The 25,197-nt window shown below is 48.7% G+C and overlaps 1 protein-coding gene across 1 annotated transcript in view; it reads left to right on the top strand.

Annotated features, from left to right (window-relative positions):
• ADAM33 (ADAM metallopeptidase domain 33) overlaps nucleotides 1-5,276 on the top strand; it is a 30,936-nt gene extending 25,660 nt beyond the window's left edge. The window contains exons 20-24 of the mRNA XM_042808239.1: nucleotides 395-485; nucleotides 1,221-1,466; nucleotides 1,763-1,926; nucleotides 2,771-2,788; nucleotides 4,092-5,276. Of these exons, the coding sequence (XP_042664173.1) occupies nucleotides 395-485; nucleotides 1,221-1,466; nucleotides 1,763-1,926; nucleotides 2,771-2,788; nucleotides 4,092-4,143 (571 nt within the window). The 3' untranslated portion in view covers nucleotides 4,144-5,276. The remainder of the gene's footprint in view (nucleotides 1-394; nucleotides 486-1,220; nucleotides 1,467-1,762; nucleotides 1,927-2,770; nucleotides 2,789-4,091) is intronic.
• Nucleotides 5,277-25,197: the final 19,921 nt, after the last annotated feature.

The raw sequence follows: 25,197 nt of genomic DNA, 5'->3' as shown, positions 1-25,197 counted from the left end.
ACAGTTGGATAGGACAACCCCAGAGTGATGATGAAAGTGGTCTGGTACCGAGGAACTTCTACCATCTGCTCCTAGGAGGCTGCAAGAGCTGGAAGGGCTCTGAATTTAGATATTCTCATTATTTTTCCTCATAGTAATGGTACAGACACACACATACCTCAGAGCCGCTGCAATAACTTGAGAAAGAAACCCAGAACCAAACAACTTCCTTCATTACCCTCATTATCTCAAGACAGACTCATCATCCCGGCTCACCCAGCACTGCAAGACTGTCTGTTAATGATCTGTTAATGGAGAGAGCATCTTGCTGATGTGCAGCATTTTGGGAGGAAGCTGTTGCAAAAATGGTTGGTTTATTTTGCAATCTGTGATTTACATTTGTTATCCTGGGCAGGAACAAAACCGTCAGTCGAAAGTCAACCGGTGGCCATCCCAAAGCTGCTTTCACCTTACGGAACATTTCCACCTCCAGCCACACTAATAAAGTAAGTAATAACTCACCTTCCAGGTTTGCTTTCCCTCCCTGGGACTTGATAGTTATGGGAGATCACATCTACCTCCAGCAACTGGGCGTGCAAGTGGTGCTCTGTGCTGGTTTTGCACTGTGTCTACACTGCGAGCCCTTGGTCAGCAGTACACATCTCTCCTAAAAGTGAGTCTGTTGAGCTCTGCCTGCTCAAAAAGACTCTGGTGATTGCCAGGAGCCTCTGCTGGGAAATTGCCCATCACTATGACAAACCTTAGCAGGGGCCGTTCAATCCCACTGATGATTTTGTGCTGGGTCTCAAGGGAGGCAGATACTTCTGCTGCTGTTTGTGTCAGCTCTGGTGACCTTGGGATGGTAAATCCAGGGCTGAATTTAGGAAGAATTTAGGGGTTTTGAGCACAGCCACTGTGGCTGAAAGCAAGGCAGAATGGGTGATGTACCCTGTTTGATGGAAATCTCGTATGGATTCACCAGAGCTGGTCCTGCTCCAGCTCTCCTGAGCCCAACACCTTTCTCATCCCTGCGTGCTCTCGTATGGTTAGTGAGGAGCAAATATATATTCAGCTTTTGGATGGGATGGTAAAAGTGGTGGTTCCAGAAAGGGTAATAAATACCCAGTGTTCCTCATGCAACTCCCTAGCACCCAGACCTGGAGGGGACATCTAATTTTCAGCCCCCAGGAGAACTCACCTAAGGATTTTCCCCCATACTTCTGCTTTTCTCATCCCTGCAGACAATGCGGGCTGCGTTTCCCTCCAAACCCAGCGCTCACCAGCCTGGCTCTCAGCCTGTCAACATTGTCCACCCTCTTCGCCCGGCTCCCCACTCCATCCCTCCACGTCCGAGAGACCCCAAGCCTGCCAGGCCACCTCCACCACTCAGCAAATCACCCATGGTCCCCACCAAAACGGTCATCTCCCAGGTTAAGCTGCCGCCTCCGAAGAAACCTCTTCCCTGCAGCCCTGTGAGGACCCCACTGGTGAGCTTCGTTGGTTGGCTGTGCTTTCCCATCAGATGCATAGAGATTCTGGTTTTTGGCTCCCTGTGGCTCTTTTGGATTGGGGACTACTGAGGAGTTGTCATGCCATCCTAAGAGATGAATCTGTTGCAATGGTGAAGAAATCTCATTAGAGAATAAGAACATTTTATAGTTTGGGGGGTGTTGCTACATGCTTGGAAACATCTCAGCTCTGCATCAGGTCAGAGAGGTTTGTAGGAGATCACTGGATGCTCCGCTAAGGATATTGTCTCTCCCCATACACTTTGTGATCCCAGGTTGTCCCAAAGCACCAGCCCCCCCGTCGGCCTCTGCCTGGAAGTCCTCTTCTGGCCAAAGAGCTGCCTCCTGCACACAGACAGACCCTGCTGGTCATGGTCCCTCCTACCAACTTCAAGGCGTCGGGTGCAAGTGCCATGAGTCACCCCACAAAGCCATTGAAGTAAGTTGAGAGAGGAGCTGAGCTATCTCCCACCACTGCTGGTGTCCTGCAGGTGGACACGGTGGGGGGTTTTGTGGGTCAGATCTGAGTGGGACATCCCAAATGTCACTGTGGTGTGTTCTGGTCTTCCTCTCATGGTGTCTTCTCCGTGATTTGGGTTTCTCCTGCTCCTTTCCAATATGGCTCGTGTGTACAGACCAGACTGCCAAAGAGCAGGAGAAATGGATGAGGCTTTGAGCAACCTGATCTAGTGGAAGGTGTCCCTGCCCATGGCGGGGGTTTGGAACTAGATGATCTTTAAGATCCCTTCCAACCCAAACCATTCTATGATTCTATGAAATGTTCTGTGCTCTGGGCTGTGCGGGTCTGTACCTGCTGCTATAGCTATAGGGGAATTTGAAGTCCACCAGCCTTGAAGTAACTGGCCTGTAGGACGTTGGGGATCTTTGGTATGGGGCATCTGGGGGCATCAGCAACAGGCAGAAAGGAGATCAAATGATGTCCCAAATCCTGCTACACGGAACCAGGTGTCTATGCTCCCACTTGTGGGGTGCAGGAGAAAAGCCTGCCCGCCCGAGCAAGGTACCTGTCGGTGTCTGGGGCATGCAGCCATGCCTCCACCTGACAGGAGCCCACAGGGTTTGGCTAAAGTTGGCCAGCGGTGACCAAGGTTGTGACTTTGGGTCTTATAGGGTCCTGATGGGCTAAGGGGGATGGCAGCCTTTGCTGAGTGCCTGTGGCCCCTTGTCTTAGAGCATGGAGGGGGGCTCTTGGCGAGCTGCTGGGGGGACAGTGGAGTGAAGGGCTGGACATTGATTCTCTGTTTTGTCTTTCTTCCCTACAGACCGATGCCACCTCAAAGGTGAGTCACAGACACTGTGCAGCACCACGGCGGGGGGATGGTCTTTGCTGCTAGTGGCAGGATGACTTTTGGTTAAGCGCTGGGCTGGGACCCAAGAGACTGGGGATTAAAGTGCCCCTTTCCCAGAGGCTCTTAGATGAGCAGGACATGGCCCCTCTGGGTACCCAAACAATAGCAGGGCTTGGACACCTGTGTCCAAGGGAATGGAGGACACGGGCTTTCAAGTTTGGAGCTTGGAGATTCAGTCCAAGTCCTTTACAATGTCACCACTACTTTCAGCTCTTGCTGTATTGCTAAATCCTCTGGAAATAGGTCAGTGGAACCTCAGGGGATCTTGCGTGCGTCTGCTCCTGCTATCCAGGCTTGTGGGCCATATCCAGCCATGGAGAGATGGCACCGTGTTGGACTGAAGTTGGCTCTCATCCCCAGTCTGCTTTGCTAATTAATGTTTTGATGCTCCTGGACCGTTTTAGGTTCTTATGCCTTTGTAGTTGCCACCACAAGGAGGCTGAATATGCCCCAAAATTTCTCTGTGTAACTCAATCTCTATAGCTCATCTCTTCTAGTAAATAAAACAAGCCTGTTCTGTGGTCTCGAAAGATTTGGCACATCCCAGCAGCCAAACTCGGCTCCCTCCCCAGAGGGTGTAGTTTCATTCTTGCTGCCCACTGGGAACAGTCCCTGTCCATCCTCTCTTGAAAAGGTGCCCATGTAAAAAAAGTGTTGACTAGCAGGGCCGGACTTGTGTCAGGGAGCAGGACATGCCTGTGTCCTGGTCTGGATTTGTTACTTGATACCACCAACATGGTAAGAGAGGGCCAGGGTACTTGTTTTTTTTTTCTAGATGGATGAATGAGAGATTTCGTAATTCTCTGGATGGACTATAGGATCCATATCGGGTTGGATGATTTGGTGATGTCCCTTGGTAGCGCACGAGCCACCTTAGTTGTTTTTGGGAAGCTGAGAGCAGTAACCCCTTAAGGGACATGGTTCCCACAGCTGGTGGGCTCACAGTTCTCACCACTGGTTACTGCCTGATGCCACCATGTGCTTTGGTGGGGTCTGCGTCCTATCAGGGTTTTGAGGGTACGCCAAAGGAAAACACTTCAAAGTGATACAATTTCGGTTGTATTTTTGAGAGAGAACATGGGTGACCAGTGGTAGTCCCAGGTCCCCTCTGGTCTCAAGGACAGAAGCTCGTCTGGCTTCCCTGAGTTGTGGAAGGATGGTTGTGGTAGAGTTGGTGGATGGTTGGTCTCTGCACTCGAATGAGTTGTCTCGTTTCCCTTTCTTTTTGCTTTAGGCCAGTCCCAGCCATCAAAGTCCAATCAACCTCCTTCCCCTTGAAGAAGTGACAAACCAAGGACACCTTAAGCCCATCCTTCCTGAGCTGGCTCTCCTGATTTGCACTGCTGCTGGCGACAGGGGTCTTTTATTCTTCTCTTGTTTTATTTGTCTTTTGATACCAGAGGACTATTTTTATAAGACAGAATATGTATTCAGCACAAAAACTGTAGTGGTGGGGGGAGGAGAGGGAAAATTGGTACCGTGATATAACTAAGGGTTGGGGTGGGCTGGTGGTGGAGTTATCACGATGGGGACTCCACCACAGCTCCTGGCATCGCTTCCTTGCCAATTTACCCCCCAGCTTTAGTTTCTTTTTTGACATTGCACATGGGATGGGATGGGGTGACTTAGGATGAAGAGGACATCCAACACTGACTTACGATGCTGATGACAGAGGCAGCGAAAGCCGTATAATATCCTTCTAGCTACCTCCTCCTTCTCCTCCAGGCCTGATGAGACCCTCCCCACCACCCACCGACACCAGAGCTCAATGCTGGGCATTGTCTCCGGGGAGACATTTGCCATGAGAGAGAAGTGGTTTCCAGTTTGGACTGTGCCATACAGTGCTGGGACATTTCCATGAAGGATCCAAGTTCTCAGGCTCCTCCTGGCCTCCTGCCTGATTGCACAAGACAAAACAGTGGCAATCCTGGGGCCGTACCTGGAAGGAGGAGCTGTCTGGGAAATGGTTTAATGTCTGAAGTGCTGGTGGCAGCTGGTTACCAGGGTGCTTTCAAGGGGCTCAGGAGCCCTCCACAAACATCGCATGTTCCCTGCTCATGGGGCAAGCCCAGCAGTGGCTCTGTGAGCTGCTAACACTCTGCTGTCCAAAGGGGGAAGGAGCCACAAGCTGGGATCAAGAGCAGGAAGACCTCCTGCCTATGTCATTGGCTTGCCCAAAGGCCTTGGCCAAGCCGTTGCATTTCTCTGTGCCTCAGTTCCCCCCGTTTGTAAAATGGGGGGGTAATACCTACCTCACAGGGGTGTTGTGAGGTTTAACAAACTGATGTCTTGAAAGGGCTTTATAATCCTCAGATGAAAGGTGCTGTTGACCTGCACAGTACTATACCGTGCCACTTTCCTATGACTTGACATGCGGCTCTGTCAGGGTCTGAAATGAGAACAAAGGCTTTGTACAGTCTCCTGGCTCCTCTGTCTCTTTTCTTGCTCAGAAGTTCCCTGAATCTTTAGACACCAAGGACTCTGCATCCCCCACTGCACCAGTGCAAACAGATATCCCTGGACGCCCTTCTATTAACCCTTAAACCTGGGATCATTTGGCCCAACCGTGTGTGACATAACCACGCTGGTGTAGATCTCATCTGTACTAGGACAAATTTTTTGAGTTGTGTCCAATCAATTAAAAGATTGCTCATGATGTAGGCTCAGGGACAACCTTCAGGAAACTGTTCTGGTGTTTCATTATCCCCAGTGTTACAAAATGGGCTGCTAATTGCAGGTTGTGGTTACGGCCACTTTAACCTAAGCTGTCCTTACTCTTTTATGATCAGACTGTTTCAAAGCCTTTGGTCATGCACTTGGGTCTTCCCTGAAACATCTCTGGTATCTCCATACTTTTCTCGGTCAGTCAATATCTAGGTGGGATGTAGGATCCAGCAGCTCCTCTTACTCTGATAACAAGTCACAAAATCAGAGTTATTTAGATTGAAATGGATAATTTAGGATAAATGAACTGGCTCCTAAACCATCTAAAGGTCCCATTCTTTTTAGTGGTCTCCCAAGGGCTTCTGACATGGTCGACTTGAGGAAGGGCCTATGGAGCTCCTGGAGAGGGGAAACCCAGCTCCCTGCCCATGAATGCCCTCCCTTCTCCTGTCCAGTAGAGGTGTTAGCAGAGGGTTAAATGGAGAGGGTTTGGAGAAGTCCATTAGGTAATGAAGTGATTGGAAAAAACTTTTCTCAATGAGTCGGATCATTTAACTTAATGACAGTGAGGGATGAGAGCACTGCAGTCAAAAAAACACCTTACTGTGAGACCAGCAATTGAATGATCACATCAAGCTGATGCAATGTCCCTGGGCTTGTATTCTTGCCCTTTAATGTCACCTGCCTGGCCATCCTATGCCCCTTTGTCTCCCGTTGCCAGCAGGGAGATATGAGAGTTCACCCTCTACAGCTATCCAAACTTCACCAACAGTGCAGAGCTAGGACACACACCTTTGGGGGCTAAATTTGAGCCATTCAGGCTAGAAGGGAATTGAAAGAACCCCCCATTTCTGATCTGAGGGATCCTGCAAAGCTGTACTGATCTAGAGCTCTGCTCAGCAAGTACTCCAAAATGATGGTTCCACCCTTCTCAAAGACCTTTTCTCTGCTTGGGAGATGCCCTTGCATGGATAAGCAGATTTTTCTTGAGGCAGACTGGCTGTGCCATGGTGCAGGAGGACCTGGAGCATCCCTTTTCCCCAGGCAGGAGCAGCAGTGCTGAGAACAGCCCTCCCAGTCCACATGCCCAGGCCAGCCCAGCTCCTCTGGCCTTGAGCTGCAAGCCCAGTCCCCTCTGGGGGCAGGGGTACAAGGCGGGTTGTAATTTTGGGCTGATGTACAACGGTCTGTTTACTGGCTGTGTCTAACCTGAGGTGGTCACAGGGAGTGCAGATGGATTAAGTCCATCCTGATGCACCCACAAATGTAAGGTGTGGCCTGTGGTCCGTGGGACAGGCACCACTTAAGGACTGGTTAGAGAAGTCATGAATCCAGGCAGGGCTTTTGGGTGATGTCCAGATGACACTAGATGGCAGCAGATGACCATGAAATCCTCTCCTCAGCCTCGTGAAGTGTGACTGGGATTTCCAGGGACCAGATCTTTAAGTGCAGCTTTTCTCCTTATTCTTTCCCCCTTACCCCATCACCTGCAATCTCATTAAAAGCACGAGCTGGGCATGAAAGCTTCCAAATGCCTCTGATGACTTGTTGATCTTGATATCTGTCAAGTGGAGCATTTCCCTTCATAAAGGCGTCCACTGCAAGCTTGGGTACCTTTGGAAAATGGTGGCGGAGAGCTGAAAAAACCACAGCTTTTCACCATACTGTGTTCTCAGCATCAAAGGCACCTTCCTGGCTAATGGAGCCTCCCTCAGACAGCATGTGCTTGGTGAAGGGTGAAGAGGAAAGAGGAAGGCTCCTGCGGTGATGATCCTGTCTCAACCGTTTCACTGAGGCCTGGGACACTGAGATGTGCATTGTGGTCCCATCTGCTGCTTAAATGTCTTTCAGTCTCCCGAAGGTTAGGAGGGGTAGGTGTGGGATAGAGGAGCAGACCGCTTTTACTTTCATCACCTCAACATTTCTGGGGGCTTCTCCCAACTCTGCTGCTGTATGGGCAAACTCATACCTCATGTCTGTCCCCATAGAGACTTTACCAGCACCAGAGTGAGTATGCTGAGTGCTATAACCTGCTTTAGCCCATCTGCATTTTTTGTCTTTGGCTTGGATGTCTCTTGCAACAAAAGTGTCCACAAAGTGCTGCATCTGCTGGAAGGTTGGGCCTCATTGTTTCCCCTCCAATCAGGTAAGGGAGAACCTTAGACCGTGATTATGGAGATGTGTGCTGAAACTCCACTTCCAGTAGGCTCTTGAGCAAGGGCTGAGGCTGAGACGCTCAGGCTGGTACTTCGCTGGTGGTTTGAGCAATCTCTTCACGTGCCCATTTCTCATTTATCCACAGGGCAGAGTTTGTGAGGTTGAAATGTAGAAGACCAAAACCTCCTGGCTGGCTCAGGACAGCATGTCTGCATCAAACGGCTTTATATTGTACATGCTGGGGGGAGAAACCACACTTTGAATTCCCAGTAACATCTTGGAAGACAGGATCGGTCTATCTCTTTAGTCTATCTAATCCGATGTCCAATTGCCAACAGCAACACAATCCAGACATTTCAGAAGACAGGTGGAGCAAAGCCCAGCTCCTTTCAGATTTTAACCTGATCCCTGATGGAGCCTGGTGCCAGCTTTTTGCCTTGCCTGGTATAATTGCCCTTATGTTCTTCAATTCTCCAGCAATGGAGAGCCCACACCACTCCTGGCAACATCTTCTTGTGCCTTCCTCCCCAGGGTACAAATGTTTTCTCCAGCTTTGGTCTGATTTAACAGTCTCCACCTTCCTCCTGCACTGGGATGCTCCAGGTCCCATGCAGATGAAATGGAGAAGTTAAACTGGGCTAACTTGGGTGAACCATCTCCAGAGATGTCTCTTTCTCAGCGCAGCTGCTCTTCTCTTGCTGCGTTTCATCGCTGTCAGCATTCTTGCCAAGTCTTCTGAGGTCCCTGCACACCAGGCACTCTGCAAACAACAAAACCGAGAGCTGGTGATCCAGCCTACTATGAAATTAGCAGGGGGCCTCTGGGCTTTCTGGATGCTTTCACTCTTAGCCAAGATGGTTAGGGGGTGTAGGGGTGTGCATGGGGGTGTTTTAAAATCTTCCAGGCTTCCTTTTAACACCGTGGTCTCCTTGGATCTAAATATCTAGGTGATATGACAGGTTCAACCCAAGAGAAAGGTCCTGCTGAACTGGTAGGGCTCCTTTGGGCCCATTCTGGTCCTGGAGGTGGCCAAGGAGATGTGACACTGTAGGGAAACAGCTCAGGTGGCAGTGGATGGGAGGCTGTAGCCATCTTCATCTCCATGCTGGCAACTCTACCCTGAGACTGAGCTATTGGTCACAGGTAGACCTGGCCAGGACACTTGGCCCAGGATAGGTCCTGCATTTGAGGCAGGACTGGTGTAGCTTGCTGGGAGGAGGACACCATGGCTCTATGGGTGCCTGGCCCCAGTATGTTAATGGGCTCATTGGGACTGGCTCCTTTTCCCTATGGAGCAGAAGCAAACTGAGCTTATAGAGGGACTCAGGACTGTACCTCCCTAGCCAGTGTAGGGGACCACTGTGGCCCACCACACTTGTGATGAAGCTGGTAAGATCTCCTTGCCCTTGGGCAAGTCGTTGCCTCTGTCTCCGTGCCTCAGTTCCTCTCAGTTTGAGAAATGGAGCCATCAGGCCTTCACCTCTCCCATCCGTGCCCCGTCCTTCCCAGTCATACTGGGGTGCAAGAGCCAAGACAAGAGGCCAGATCCTGACCCACAGCAGTCCATGGGCTTCTGGCCTGCTTGGGCACTGCAGGGGTTTCCAAGGGATGAAGGGGGATGTAGAGGAAGGGCCAAGCAATGGAGGAGACAAGGAAGAGTCCCCAGCAATTGAGTGGCTTCCAGTTAGCTTCAGAAATTGGAAGGCTTTTCTGGACCACACTGGCGAAGTCACCTTGGGACAAGAAGTGTCCTCCTTGGCTCCCTGGAGCCTGAATTTTGAGGTGCACCAAGTTTACACCAAGTTTTCTGTGGATGTCTTGGCACCAGGCAGGCTCCGTCCCATGGGATGCAGCACGAGGTGGCATTGCTAGTGTAAAATAGAAAATCATCTTCTTTTTATTTTTCTCATTCAATGCTGCCTCCTGGGGTGGGAGAGATGAGGGCAATGGACACCTGAACTGGGACCACACAGCCACAGGCTCACAACTCGCTCACGGGCATACAGAGCTGCAGGCAGGCAGATGCATGCACAGAGCCAAAGGAAAAAAAAACACACACCCCCCCCCCCCAAAAAAAACCCCAAACAACAAAAAACCAAAACAAACAAACAAACAAACAAACAAAAAACAAAAAAAACCCCAAACAAACAAAGAAAAAAGGAAAAAAAAAAAAAAAAAGGAAGTGAAGCAGTTAATGAGGAGGCTCCTGCAGCCGAGGAAGTTGAACTGTTGATCATCTTCCAGCACCTTTTCTTTCCTTTTACTTTATTTGTCTTTGGCAGAAGACGATTGCTCTCTCCACCCGTTCCTGCCGTTCAAGGGCTGATAGTGCTCTCCTTGGAGCCAAGAATGGTCCCATTAAAAATGAAAGTATAAAGCACAGCTTGATTTTAATTCACTGCATCATCATTTCTATATATACGGAGAGCAGGAGAGAAATAAATTTATAATATTACACATACACATGCTAAAGACTGAGGTCCTGTTGAGTGCTGTCACTGAAGTGTTGCCTAAAGCTATGTCTTATCTCTCTAATTTCCAAGTATTTCTTAAAGAAGTGAGTGTCTTTCAAGTCCTAGCACTATGAAGTACAAAGTGAGTTTGGAGATGAAGCACATTTGTGCCAGCAGTGTCAAAGCAGGATGCAGCTCTCCCTCTCCAACTTTCCTTTCTGTTTTAAATCCTTGCTCAGAGAAACAAATGAAGAAACTGGTGCAAGTTTGGACAACGTTTGGAGCTCAGGAGAAGCCTTGCCCTGTGGTTTCATGATGATGTGGCATCTTGATTCAAAGATGTTGTTCCTGCTGTCCACTGTGATTTGAAGAACATGGGTGAGTGGAGGCAGGGCTGTAACCAGGTATCAGAGAGCACATGCAACATGCCTGTTTTGGCCCCAGATGCTCAGCTGAGGTAAAGAAACCAAGCCATTGCAATAAAGTAAAATTACAAAGTTGGAGAGTGTAGAAATGGGGGTGGAAAGAGTGTGGCTTCAGACACACTGCATGAGACCCAGGTGTCCAGCAGATGAGATATATGAGAGCTGTCCTGGCCTAATTAGCAAAGACAAACTGAATTATTGCCTTGAGAAACACATCTCAAAGCTCTTTCCTGGCCTCCTTTACACAGTGGCCACTGACGATACGCTGGGAGATGTTTGCAGAGGACAATCATGACTAACCAGGGACCGAATGGGGCCGACAGTGCCCAGGAGAAGGGCTGAGTTTGCTGTCACCCCCTCAGACCACAGCTCCACTGTGCTTGACTGCAGCAAAGTGCTGAAGGTCAGGATGTTGCTCCCCAAACTTCCTACTTGGACAGGGAAAGCTGGTGGGACACTCGCCCAGGGAACAGAGGGCTCTTTATTGCTATCACTGCCACTTCTTTGGTACCCAAAGGTGCTTTTGCAGGTATAAGGTGAAATTTTTATCATAAAGAGATCATTTTATCTTTATTGGGTTTGCATAAAAACAAATGAAGAGGCTGTTTCAGTCCAATGTAGCTCCCCTGTGACTGAGGGACTTCATGCACTTTGTGATCCAGAGGCTTGCAGAGCAAGGAGCTTTGGTCATGCCTGTGCTTGTAGATTAAAATGTGCTTGGGAACGTTTTGGGGATCCTGAGGCCAATGGCACAGTCTTCATCTGTGTTATTAAATTTTCCTACCTTCAAAACAGAGTGGCCATCAGCAAACTGTCTGCTGGGATGATTCATGGGCCACCTAAATGGCTGACCCATGCAAGAGTCATATAGTGCTTTGTGCTAAGGCCAAACATGGGTCAGGAAGGACTAACAATTCAGCAGCTTGAGTTTAGTCCACTTTTCAGTTCACAAGTACAGACACAGCTTTTGGAACTAGGCTGAGAAAGAATATATTTCATCTCTGTGGCTGTCCTTAAACAAGGATGGTCCATTTTTGGCCCTCCTGCTTCTGGCAGTGGTTGGTAGAGAGTGGGTGAAGGCAAAAGATGAGAGTCCTTAAGTCATCTTAGACAACATTAGTGCAAAAGGACTGGTCTAAGAGGTACCTCTAAATGTCTAGTTGAGGAGTCTCTAGTGCCAACATCCACTTTCATTGTGAGAAGTTCCCTGTGGTCTGTATGAGGAACAAGAAAATTTATCACCCTTGCAAGTCCTCTTTCATTTATGAATAGTCACCTTAATATTCCCGGCTGGATCAATTTAATACAGCTTAGCTTTTGGACTAATTTTCTAACAAGGTGCGAATTTACCCTTTTGGATACACGGCAAGATTCTGCTAACGTGAGGAAGGCCAGAAAGCACAAGGGGATGGGCAAGGCAGAGCTTACAGCTGTGGGACGGGACTTACCATAGTAGGACTGAAATTGTGTCTCTAGAATCTGAGATCTGCTCTCACATGGTGGCCCCGTCGAGATCGTTCCTGCTGTGACAAGGTCTCCAACCATAGATGTATGTGTTGGGGCAGGACCTCAGCTGGGTGTATACATCAGGTCAAACGTGCAGGGCAGAGGTACAGGTGTCAGCCAGGGAACATATGGCAGGAGGTACCTGGTCCCCGTTGGACTTGGGGTGACCAAAGACCAGAGGCCAACCTGCCAAGCCATTCTTCTGGCTTCCCTTAATGAATCTAAAATAAGCTACAGTTTGGATAAACAGCCTAATTTTCTCCCGGGCATAAAAATAAAGGTGGCTTTTTCAACTAATTTTTCTTCTGCTTCATTTTGTTGTGTTTTCCCCCCCTGCTTGCCCTTTACAGAAAGAAAAGGCATGACCACAAGACAAAGTTTAGTAATTCTTTGAGTTTCAAATCATTCCTGGCATGATATTTTCACCACACAGTCTCCTCAACAGTCTTTCCCAGGAGGGATTTGCACATGTGAAGCTTTTGTAGTGCAAACCTCTCAGGACTGAGTCAAGGTATTATCATCCATTCCTGTGCCTTGTCTCTACAGGACTCTGTTCCTGGGGACTTTATTAGCATCAGTCGTGCAGTTTGGTCTTTGCATGTTTTTCGTTTTTGTACCAGCAGTGAAAATAGCTCAGTTCCCTTTGATGTTCCCTTGGTTGGAGCAGTTTCTTTTTTTTTTTTTTTTTTTTTTTGTTCCCCTTTTAGGGCAGAAGAAAATCAATTTAAACAAGATGCAGAAAGGTTTCAAAACACAGTCTTAATCAAGTCAGCTTTGCCTCCGATCTTTCTCCAGCTCAGCTCTGAACCACCCCCCAAACCTGGCAGTTAATGACAAAAGAAAATCAACAATGACACACTTTGAAATCCTTGGCACTGAGTGACATGCACAATACTTTAAAAAAAAACCCAACAGACTATTGGCTGGAGAAGTTTCTCCATTGAACTTCAAAACCCATGTTGTTTTCTGGGATGGGAAACGGTTGTTCTTCTTTTCTGCTTTGCTTTGTTAGAGAACAGGCCCTGGACTATAGCTAAGCTGAGCTCTGCTGTATTTTCTCCAGGAGGTCAGGATCTTCTCCAGGACTTGCAGAGCTGAGACTGGGCCATCCCAAACATTCAGGTGATGCTGTCCCTTTCAGATGCTTTGAAGCGCACTGTGAATATCCAATGTCAGGGTTTGAGCCAGGAAGAGCACAGGTAAAAGTGGTATGACTGCCCTTTTGGACGCTCATGTGCTGGATCACCAACACTATTCAGACAAAAGCTTGGTGTAAAAAGAGCTTTGAGACCTTCTGGCCCCTTTTTTTTTTTTTTTCTGTGAAATTGTCTTGCTAGCTTCACACATGATCTGAACTCTGCTACCTGGACCTTGATAACCTGCAGAGATCAGAAGTCCTTGGAGGTCTCTCAAGCAGAGATTGCAATGCTAGTCTCTTCTTGAGTGCTGCAGAATGACAGTTGGCTTGCTGGCAACCACCCCAGGGCAAGCCCTGCCTCTGATGGGGATCCCCTGGCGATCTGTGACCCTCTGGATGAGACAAGGCAGAACGTGAATTTCATCCATTCCCAAGAATTGTAGAGGTGCTGGTTGAAAAGGCCATCCGTCGGATGTCTGGAGTGTCTGCTCAGAGCCTTTCCTCTTTTTCTTTCCAGGAAAAGGCTGGCGGTGATGGCACTTAGTGTCTGGTCAATTCTAACATCCCTGCCAGCAAGCTATGGTCTGTGCCGAGGAGACAAATCCCACGCTGAACAAGAGCCAGTCCCTCCTTGTAAGACCCCTCGGTGCCTCTTGCAGCCCCTGTCCCCTGAGTGACCACTATCTGTCCATGTGTGTGGGTTACACCATCTGCTACAGCCAGGCTGTTCTGGCTCCAGTGGTGGTGATTCACTTTTTTACCATCACAGGTCTTGCAAACAACACAAGGAGTCTGCCATACCCTGACACAGCCCCAGGGCCTTGAAGATCTAGCACGTTACTAGCTTTGCCACCATCTACCTCCAAAATAACATCACACTTGAATTCTTCATGACTTCAGGGCTGATAAAGCCTCTGTCCCAGTTATTTCCCCTCCTTACAAGAGCACAACAGGAGTTCCTGCATTTAGGTCCCTGCTTGCTTGCTCTGCCAGTGAAGGAGGGCCGAGCAGACTTTGTGCAAGACCTGATGTGAGGTGGACTCTGTACTTTCTCCCTGATCCCTAATGACCAGTAAAACTCAGCCTGGAGTGAAAGCAGGAGACGGAAGGTTTGCAGCAGAATACCAATTTTGATGATTATACGCTGCACCGACACACCATCAGAATAACGGGGGGCAGCTGATGGATTTGGTAGCGTCAGGTGCTTAATGTTCTGCCTTGTTTTGCCTCCTGTCATTCTGTGGTGCTAATGGCTTCTCCGTGATTTGTTAGATTACATGACCTCAAGGACACTCAGCTCCGTCCTTCTTTTCTCTTCCCTCCTTCTCTTCCCGCGTGTGCGAACGTGCACTTTTGTTTTAATAGAATCTAAATGACACGTCTCTGCTTTGGACAGAGTTCAGGAAAGCCATCGCAAGGACGGTAAAACCACAAGTGTCCTATGAATGATTTCAGCTCTCCCTTGATAAGCAGGTGACCTGTTCCAGCGATGAAGCTGGAGGGGCTATTGATTCAGCTCAGGGCAATTGTGCAGGTTTTCGCTGAATTGGCTTGGCACATTGGCTGGAGATTACACCTATTTTCATGACAAGAATGAATAGCTGCTGAGCTGTTCTGTCTGCCTGCTGCCCAGCGGAACTGGGAATGGAGGACCTGCTCCAGGAAGAGTCAAGGTGTCAGATAAATACTTGATGCATTTCCAGTCGTAGACCTTACTTCACCATCACCAGCTCATGGGGCAAGAGATGGTGCCAGGGTTGGGGAAGTCAAGGTCTTCCTAGTTCCCAGAACCAGAAATATGTCCTAGATAAATCCTGTTGTCCATGTAGGAACAAAACCTGGGCATGCATTGTGCTGCCCCACAGCCCTACCTTGCTTTCCAAGCACAGAAAAGCCTCTTGCATGATTCAAGGGGGAAGCCTGCATGAGTACAGCCTACAGGAATGTCAGAAGAGGACCCCAGTTAGGGGCAGATGGACACCTCTGCTCTGCAGGTCCAACAGAATGGACCCTCCAGACACACAGCACCACTTGTGCTTCTGCCTGCCTCCAGGTCATCTCCTGCAAAGGAGCCTTTGAAGGGGATGGGAAATCGAGGCAGGGTCTGTGATGCCCTGGAGGTGGTTCTGGAGGCCACTATGATATTGCCGGTCTTTGGGGTTTTGCACAGCTGTTCTTCTGAAACCACTGGACCAAGTTCTCTGCTGGGATGACACTGTAACAGCAAATGGTTTTGCTCCAGGACCAGTTGGAATGAGCGGGTTTATGAACTGCCTCCATGTGAGGATCGAGGGCTTTTGTGCAAATCACGGAGCTGGACCGTGGTACGGCCAGTTGCTTAGAGGAATTTGGCTCTTGTCCCACCCCTGCTGACCCATCTGGCCGGGCCTCACCATACTCTTACCTTCCTGCTCCCAAGACTGGGAGGAATCCAACAAACAGCAGTGCCTCTTCACTCTCTTTGGGTTGACCATGAGCAAGGTTGGCTCATTTTTTCCTACTGCTCTGCCCAAATTTTGCCTCTCCTTCTTAAACCAAACTGGGACTGTCTCTTTTGGAGGAAGCTGGGTAACTCACACTGACCGTTTCTTGCTGTTATGGAGAGGAATTGCTGTTTAGCACACATTCAAAAGGTTAATAAGGGCAGCCATTATCTACTGAGAAGCTGGTGTCTCCTGAGACCAGTTATCTAAGTCTTATGTTGATACCCTGGTGTAACTTATGTGTCCTCTATGTGCTGCTCCAGAAGGATGCAGGTGTCTTGCATACCTTTGGGCATCTCAGATGGCACAAGATGCCTAACTTCATAGAATCATAGAATCTCAGAATGCTTTGGGTTGGAAGGGACCTAAAAGATCACCCAGTGCCACCCCCTGCCCCGGGCAGGGCCCCCTTCCCCCAGCCCAGGGGGCTCCCAGCCCCGTCCAACCTGGCCTTGAACCCTTCCAGGGAGGGGGCAGCCACAGCTGCTCTGGCCACCCTGGGCTAGCGCCTCCCCCCCCGCACAGGGAACAATTTCTGCCTTATATATAACCTAAACCTACTCTGTTTCGGCTTAAAACCATCCCCCCTCGTCCTACCCCCACCCCCTGACCCAGAGTCCCCCCACACCTTTCCTGCCCCCCCTTTAAGCCCTGGGAGGCCGCTCGAAGGTCTCCCCCAGAGCCTTCTCTTCTCCAAGCTGTACCCCCCCAACTCTCAGTTACTTCAGATAACTGAACTGAGCCTTTGGTCTCCGCTGGCAGTTACAGGAGCACAGACACCTACACGTAGACACTGAAATTTATGTGTTCCCATCCATCAGTTAATTCCACCCAGGGATTCAATGTGGTTGTTAATAATAAGTGTCTAGCAGGGCAGGAGGGAAGTGTCTCAATTATTAGGGTTATTCAGCCTTGAAAAAAATCATTGCTACACTGTTGGGCACCTGCGGTGACGGAGCTGCTTGCAGGATGTCTCAGGAGATGGTGGACCCTGCAAATGAGCTGTGGGAGTCATTGGCTTGAGGGTCTCGGCTGGGGCGAAGCACAGAGAAGACCTTGCAGCTGGCATGGAGGCAGCAAGGGGAGGAGACGGAGGTCCCAAAGCTGCGCCTTGCCTTGTCCGAAGGGGGCAAGGCACATGCTTGAGGGGGGTGGCTGGGAACTTGCAGCTGCAGCAAACAGAAGTGGTCCCACGCTGCAGACCTTCCCCATTGCCTAGTGGGGAAGGCAAAGGGATTTATGCTGTGGAACAGCCCAGCCCCTGGCTCCCCCTCTTCCCTACAAAGTATAATCCCATTGCCTTTGCAGCAGGACTCACTTTGCCCCCACTCCTGTTTTACTCCTTGCTTTGTCCCCACCCTTGCAAGAGGAATTATTCGGCGGTGAATAGTTGCAGGCTGCTCTTCTCTGCCTTCAGCAGCTCAGGCAATAACAACAGTCCCCTGTGTTGTTCCTTCCTACTGCGTGGGGCTTTTTCCTTTCTCTTTTGTTTTCGACTTCCCGATTCGTTTTAAGCTTCAAAACTGTAATATCCCCGTTCTCTGTCCTTATCTGCAAGGTGAAAGGAGGGAGAAATTGTCTTCTGCCTTTGGGAAGATAAGTCACGTTGGAGTCTTCCTCTTTAGAAAACTCTCTAATGCCATTTATCAATTAATTACTGGGTTGCATTTATGCCCATTAATTCCCCCTGCTGTCTTTCATTTTTGGAAAGGTCTGTGATGCTCAGGATCTAATTGTCCCGGTCTTACACTTCTTTCTTTCTCATTTTCAAGGTAAGTGGATGCCAGAGCCTTCTAAAGCTGCTCTTGTATTTCCCCAGCAGATTTCTCTGGCCCCCCTTCTCCTCCATCCCAGTCGCGTTCAAAGCAGATTTGGCTGGGTTTGTGGGGAGTGGATTAAACTGTGTGGCCCAAACTTTAAATCCTAATTCTGCTCATGAATCAATTGTTTCCTGAAGCCAGGAAAACATTCTCACCTGGAACTTTTTACTCTGAAAGATACACTTTCAGGTCACCTGCAACATGCTGTGGCTTTATATCAATCTTGGTTCGTTGTTTGGGTTGAAATAACCAAAACAGACAATTCTGAAAAAGAAAAGCTTCAATTTACTTCCCCCCTTCCCAAACAGTTTGATGTCTCTGTTTGAAACAATATTTCACTTGCTTCGCTTCAACTTAAAACACAGAAATATTTATTTTAAATGAAAAGAAGTTTCCAAGTAAACAAAACGGGCTTTTTTTTTTTTTTTTTTTTTTTTCAAATTATTTGTCAGTGAAAAATTGAAAAGTACACCTTTCAGATAGGTCCAAAAGAATGGTTTTCTTCAGTTCAATCATAGACCTTTTCTCACCACTCCCCTACCACACAATCACCATTCCTGATGTCACTGAGAAGTGCAGAAATGCTGCTATTTAAGCTCTTTTTCAGCAGGGACGAATTTTCTAACCTGTTTGTTGCTAACTAAACCAGCTTTTGAGAGACCAGCAGGGACAGTCCCCTGGCTCAAGGTGGCTGATACTGAAATTCAGCAAGAGCTCAGCGTCTCAGGATCCTTTTCCCAGGGTGCCCCATGGATTTTGGAGGACATTATATTGACAGCCAATTAGAAGAAAATGCTTTGTAAACCCCCTAGATTTAGTCACAGATTAAAGGGGTGCAGTTTTGTTATTTCCCCTAAATCCCATTGGTTCCTACTGGGATGCAGGTGTGTCTGGTGGGCATTAAAGCTCTGTGAGTTCTCCTACCGCCACGTCTCTCCAGAGATGAGGAGGAGTTGAGCTGTAATGCAAGGAGAGGGCTTTCTTCCAGGATGTCTTCACCCCAGATTATGGGTGGGAGGTTGCTTTTGCTGTCTCCAGAAGATCAAGGGGTCATGAGCCCGTTTATCTTAGGTGGGGAGAACCAGGAATGTCTGTGGTTATTTTTCCTCATTTTAGCCCACCAAAGCATGAGCTAAACCATGCTGAGTGTTCTTTGGTAATGACCTCAGGAGTCCAGACAGCTCAGTGGAGGTACTGATGCACCAGATACCTGAAGCAGAGCAGGTTATCTTGGCTGTTGGTAGGTGCAGCAGTGACTGTGTGAAACCAATAGCCTAAAATATAAGACGTAATGTTGTAACCCTCCCGGCAGATGGGTGGTTGGGCAGATATCCATGCTGCATCCCGTGGGAGCTGTCACACCAACCAAGATTACTGGTTTGGAGGTGGCTGGGGTCTGGCTATGCTGGATCTCAACGGCCACAGTGTAGATGGATGTCCCTGGTCCCCTTGCTGTTGTTACGGATAAGAAATGCTTCACAAAGGAGAGGATCCACGCTCACGAGGCATGAATACAAGTGCACCTCTCAAATCAAGTGTCTGGAGTTGGGAAACCATTGTAAGCATTGAAATTGCAGTTGTCCCCTCCCTGGAAGGGTTTAAGGCCAGGTTGGATGGGGTTTTGAGCACCCTGGGCTGGTGGAAGTTGTCCCTGTCCATCGTGGGGGGTATTAGGACTAGATGATCTTTAAGGTCCCTTCCAACCCAAACCATAGTATGATATTAGTGGTAGATAATCATGTCTGACCCAATTCTAGCTTTGGACTTGCTGCTGGGATTGTTCCTTGAAGAAAAAAGAGCTGGAGAGATAGTGGGCACCACATTGGAATTGTACAGAGGACCAGCCAGGAGAGCAGATAGATAGGTTAATAGGTCTCTCCATGCCAGTGGCTGTGTGGGGAATGCATGGGACTTCTCTCCAGGAGGCTCAGAGCGGGGAAATCATAAACAGAGGTGCAGAAAATCCAGTGAAGTCTGAAAACTATGTATTAGTAGGATTAAGATTTACAAGCACAAAACTCCCACTCCAGTGAAGGGGAACTTTATGCCTGGGTTTTGCACAGTCAACAATATTCATCAGTGACAGTATGTGGCTGTCCCTTGGACTGAATGGGACATATATTCAAAAATTCAATGTTGGATAGAGTGCAAGAATTGGGCAGAGGCAAGAGGTCCTTCTGAGGTGGAAAGGGGTTGGTAAACTTGGAGGTAAGAGAGGGGAATCCATACCTGCGTGGGTCTGGTGCGCTCGTTATGTTTTCAAATTCAGGTTGAAACTGCGCACAGACCTGATTCAGGCTCTTACACCGGGGGTGAGCTTCACCTGAGGGGAGCAACAAAAGCATCCTGGCAAAGCAGGATTGTGACGAGGCTTTAAGTTAACTATCTGTCTAATTAGTGAGTCTCATTCCTCATTTTCCACTGAGCTTCTGTAGCACTTGAAAGCAGCTGCTGCCAACGGTGGCTTTGTGCCTGCTGCCTCCGTGTGCAGCCTTCAAGCAGCGGCAACCCAGGGAGAGAAGCAACTAACCTTTCTTTCTCAGCGGCTAATGACAAAATTGGGCTGTTTGAAAGCCTTCCCAAATCCTGGGAGGTGGTGGTGGTGGTGGGAGCAGCAAATGCAGCGCTCCTTGCTTAGGTTTGATCTTCCTTCTACAGAAGACTGCGGTCATTCTTCAGGGTCTGAAGTGTGTGGGGGGAAAAACGTCTAGGTACCATTAACCCCCGAGATACTGCACCCCACAGACAAAGCCAGCACTCTGGGCCATCTCTGCAGTGATTCCCATTTGCTCAAAAAAGATTGGACTTCTTCCCATCCATCCGTTCTTCAAATCCTGAGTTCTTACAGAGCCGTGCATCCCTGTCCCAGGGAGGATTTATTTACCTCTCTACCATGGGATGATTTATTTGCACACATCCCAGCTGGGCTGTATCAAGTGGTTGTCACTGCACTTCCAGGTTCCTCACCAGCTTCATGTCTGGTGCTGGGTTCTGCCCCTATGTGGGAACATGTTGCTCGATTAATGTTGACCCTTGGTGGACTCAAAGTCAAAGCCATCCCATAAACATCACCCTACTGTTATTTTTTTTTTATTACGAAGGAGCTATGATGAGGAACTAAATCTGGTCCTTGCCTCTGTGCATCCTTGCTAAGTGATGGTCAGCATCTGATGCTTTCAGCCATCTTTCTGTTTCTTTTGTGGAAAATTAGGTCAATTTTCTAAGGTGTGGATGTGCCCGCAATTGGGAGAGTTATCAGACTCTCTCTTTGTTTGAAAAGGAAAAATAAAACTAGCGGTATCTGTTCCTGCTTTTACTGAAATTGGGGGGATTGTGAGAAAGAGTGTTAATTGGTGACAGCTCAGTTTCTCCAGGGTGGAGAGTGAAAAATTAGGTGACTGGCAGCATGTGGCCACACTGCCTGGAGAGCCATTAACTACCCTTGATTCTCTTTGGCTTCTCACGTCGGGGTGGAGCAAAGAGCGGAGAGGGCAGATAAAGCCAGCTCTCACCCTTAGAAAGTGGAGTTTCTTGTTGTTTTACAGGAAGTTTGAAAAACAGTGGGATGGAACTCAGATAGGACCAAGTTCTGGAGGAAATATCATGGGGAATATGCAATAATTTCCTTTTATTTCCTACCTCCCTGAGGTACCACGGTGGCAGAAGAAGGGAGAGAGGCCAAGCTGATAGCTGAAGGATGAGGACAAGGTGCAACACGCCCCTGTAACGGGTTTAGGAAGCTTCAGTGAAAATCTGGCCTTTTTGAGGTATGTGAAAGATGACAAGAAGGAATCACCTACACCTGTAGTTTTCAACCCTTTTCTTTATGAATCCTCAATAAGCTACAATAAAAAGGCAAACCTACAAGGTCCTCCCAGTTGAACCTACTTTTCTTGGGCATATTGATCGGATCTCTAGAAAATCACAGGTCTTTGGGAAATCTGGAGGTTGAAAACCTCTGGAGGACACAGAGAGAGGGATGGAGAGAAACTTGTGCAGCAAATTGTGGAAGGAAAAGACCAGCTGTGGGAAAAGGATCGGCTGTTGCCATGCATTAAAGCCTTAGCAAAGCCCATTACCTACTGGGGTGACAGGAGCTTAAATAAATCACCTGGAAGGCCGGAAAGAAGTGGGACTGTGCTCTCCTCAGAGTGAGAGAGATTCATGATGTGCGGGCGGGTGAATGCTGTTTACACAGTGGGTTGAGTAATCTCCATCGACCGAGACTGGGGAGCTGCAGCTGGCAGAGGGGAAGCTTGCTGGGACTGTAGGAAAGGTTCTTTGGGGAGAGCATCAGCAGAGAGATGGAGAAGCAAATTAAAGAGGGAGGTCCTCGGCACCAGCAGACCTCAGCCCCTGCCAAGGTGGGATGAGGAGTCATCACCCCAGCTTGCACCATCCCTTGGTGTTTTCTGTGTGCACCTGAGGGTTGTGCACTGCTAGCTGGGGCGGGACCTGCTTCTGCACAAATGCCCAACCTGGAGGGTTAGAGAAGGGTGGGGAGGTACCATGCAGGGTGGGAATCAGTTTACTGAGCCCGGGATCTCACCCAATTGCAACCCCAGCTTTAGGCTGTCTGTAGGTCCCGACTTTACCGCTCAGCACCCTTAAAACTAGACTTAAGGGTGGCAAAGGCTAGTTAGTTTTCTTAGGAAGCTGGGGAAGACCAGGTGCCACCTTTGCTTGGTTAATGCGGGCTGCCTTCAGTCAGCCTCGCCATCTGGATTTTAATTTTCTCTTCCAGACACTCAACCAACGGTTCCTTCTTCCCTCCAGGTGGGAAGGCCAGAGAACAAAATCCATCCTTTGTGCTGGCCCCTTGCCATTCGCATTTTGCAGCAGCAGCTGTTGCCCACTTTACTGCACAAACCTTTGCTTGCTTTCCTCTTTGCCCCCTTCAACCTCCCTCTCCCTGCTCCCCCTGCTCTTCCTCCTTCTCCTCCTCCTCTGGCTGCTTGCCAATGCCAAGCCAGAAGCCTGACAGCCAAAGTGACATTATAATTTCCTTCTTGGCAAGAGAACTGCAGAGGTCTGGGTTGTCTGAGGACACGCACAGCAAAAAAAGGTGGGGAGGAAGGATGGGACCTGCTTTGTAAAGCTCCCTGCAATTTTGGAGGGAGGGGTTTGGTCTGCACAGGGAATGTGCTGGATTGTGGTTCCCTCTGGAAGGCAGCAGGTTTGGTGATGGATGCTCATCTGTGAGTGGTGAGAACTGTCCCTGTTTTTGCCATGTCCTCCCTGGAGATGCTGCAGATGTGGCTGTGCTGCAGCCCCACGCGTGATCTCCATCGAGAGGTGGTTCATGGAGTCCCGAGGGCCCTGCTTGGGTGCTCCTACAGCTTGGGGACAAGAGGGGACAAGAGGCTGTCCTCTCTTCTCCAGCAGTGCAAAGAGGGATGCAATGAGGCACGCAAGCTCCCTTCACCTGCCTGCCCACAACCTGGATCTGCCAACGCTGTGACACTGGACTTGTTCAGGGATGGGACTGGGACTGTGGGGCCTCCTGGGATGACGTGAACCTCCTGTGCACCCTCACTCTCAACCCATCTAGGCAAAATCATTATAATCCTCCTTGGTGGGTGGCGTTCCTCTCCATTTCATGCAGATGATACTCTCTCTCTGTTAATGTCCACCTTAAATAACTCACAGGGCGGTTTTGCAATTTTGGCAAAGGCAGATTCTGTATGTGTGAACGGGGGGGGGGGGGGGGGGGGGAGGAGATGGAGCAAATGTGTAATTGGGTTTAATCTTTCCACACTCAAGGAAGCAACAAAACATCTCTCTTCGTCTTTTTAGTCAAAACACGGCAACATCATTGCTCTACTCCTCAGGAACAATAAAGATGCAAATAATGTCAACATCTCCCAGGCTTTTGCCAGGATGGTTACTGTGGAGAATATTATTGCGTTCTGATTACTTTGTATGAAATCCACTATCAGTGCCTGCTCATGGCTTTGTTTCTTGAGGATGTTGCACTGAACTGGAATAAAAATGAGAACCATCATCTCTGCTGTTTGGCCTCCACGCTCTGACTTATGTTTAAGCTCTGGAGCTGGGGTCTTTAGTAGTGCTGGGGGCAGGCAGCAGGAGTGCATATGTGGTTTGTGTTGAGTGGCTTGTGCATACGTGTCTGGGGGTGGAAGGGTGTCTGGTGCATGCGATGGTGTATGGATGCATGGTGCAGACTGAAGAGAATGCAGTTAATAAATTTCCAGTTCCCTTCCAGTCTCCTTAGCTGCACTGTGACTGGGTTTAACATGTACTTTTTGTACGGGTGACCGGGGATTGTCACTTCATCCTCTTTCCCTCAATTACCCGGGGATGGGGAGTCTCACATGCTTTGAGATCAAAAGTTAATGGAGCCTCTCCACTTCCTTACCTTGAGCTGAGGACATACCTAAGGCAGGTCTGTGCTGCAAACAGGAGTAGGATATGGGTACGGATAAAGTCCATCCATTCCTGACTGCTGGAGGAACTTAGCTGCAGCAGGAGGGAGAGAGGATGGGATCTTAGTCTGAGAAACGGTGATGGAGCATGTTATCAGCATTTCTGAGCTGCATCCAGGTTTTCCTTTCACTGGTGGGGTGGGAATTTTTTGAGGCCTATTTTTTCTTTTGGCAACCCCTGGGACCTGGTGTTTTGGGGACTTGTAGGGAAACAGTGGACTGAGCTGTGATGAAATGGCTGAGTGTCACAGCTGCCTTCTCTTCTGCATGAATATGTCGGGCAATTAAACTTACTAAAATCTATCTGACAGTGATATATATGGACAGATAAATACCTGAGCCATGCAGATCCAGAGTGATTGGATAAGCAACCTGGGCAGCGGGGAGTGGGTTGGGTTGGAAGGGGATGCATGAGGCGGCCGGTGCAGGAGGTGAGTGAGGTGTAGCTGGAAGGTCAGAGAACCTTTGAAGAAGAGAAAACAGATATTTCTGGACTTAGTGCTGAGTAAAGGAGGTTGGGGCTGGGAAAAGACTCCCCTGAGGGTGAGGGTGACCTTAGTAAGTCAGGTTTTATCACCAGCTCTGGCATCAATGTCTCCTGCTGATACGAATGACTTGCTGCATCCCTGGAACAATGTGATGGTGGGTCCCAGTGGCCTCTCCATCCTGGGAGGATCCAGGAGCTGGCGGTGGTTTATGTCAGTACAGTGACTGTCAGCTCCTTCCCCACAAGAATTTGTTACCCATCAACAACAGCCACGAACCGCTCATCACCCATGACGCTGAGAGCTGCATCTTATGACTTTAATTACTGCTGATAGGAGGCAGTGACAGATATTTATCCAAAAAAAGAATCCGTTGCTCCTGAATGAAATATTTAGCTGAAAAGTGAATGGCATCTCTGATAGAGGAGTTGAAAAAAATTCAAGAAACGAGGTAAAACGATGCATGGTAACCAGATATCTGGTACACGCACGAGGTTCATATTCTAGTATCTAATGTAGGAGGTTTTCTCAGTGTCAACATGCTGCTCTAGCTGCACAGAAGGAATAATTTCCCAGTAGCACGGGAACTCTGACAAAACTCTGGTTTCCAAACATTCTCTCCCCAGAACAGTACTGATACAAAAGTAGAATTAAACTTTAAATGGAAAGACTTGATATTTTGCCAAGAAACGTAGAAACAAAGTAAGATGTGCTTTTCAGTTTGGCTTGAATTGATTTCTTCTCATTTTTAATTGTTGAAAAG

This window comes from Tyto alba, unplaced genomic scaffold, assembly GCF_018691265.1.
Source record: "Tyto alba isolate M040663 unplaced genomic scaffold, T.alba_DEE_v4.0 Super-Scaffold_6, whole genome shotgun sequence".
Taxonomy (NCBI): Eukaryota; Metazoa; Chordata; class Aves; order Strigiformes; family Tytonidae; genus Tyto; species Tyto alba.
This window is presented reverse-complemented; position numbering and strand designations above follow the sequence as displayed.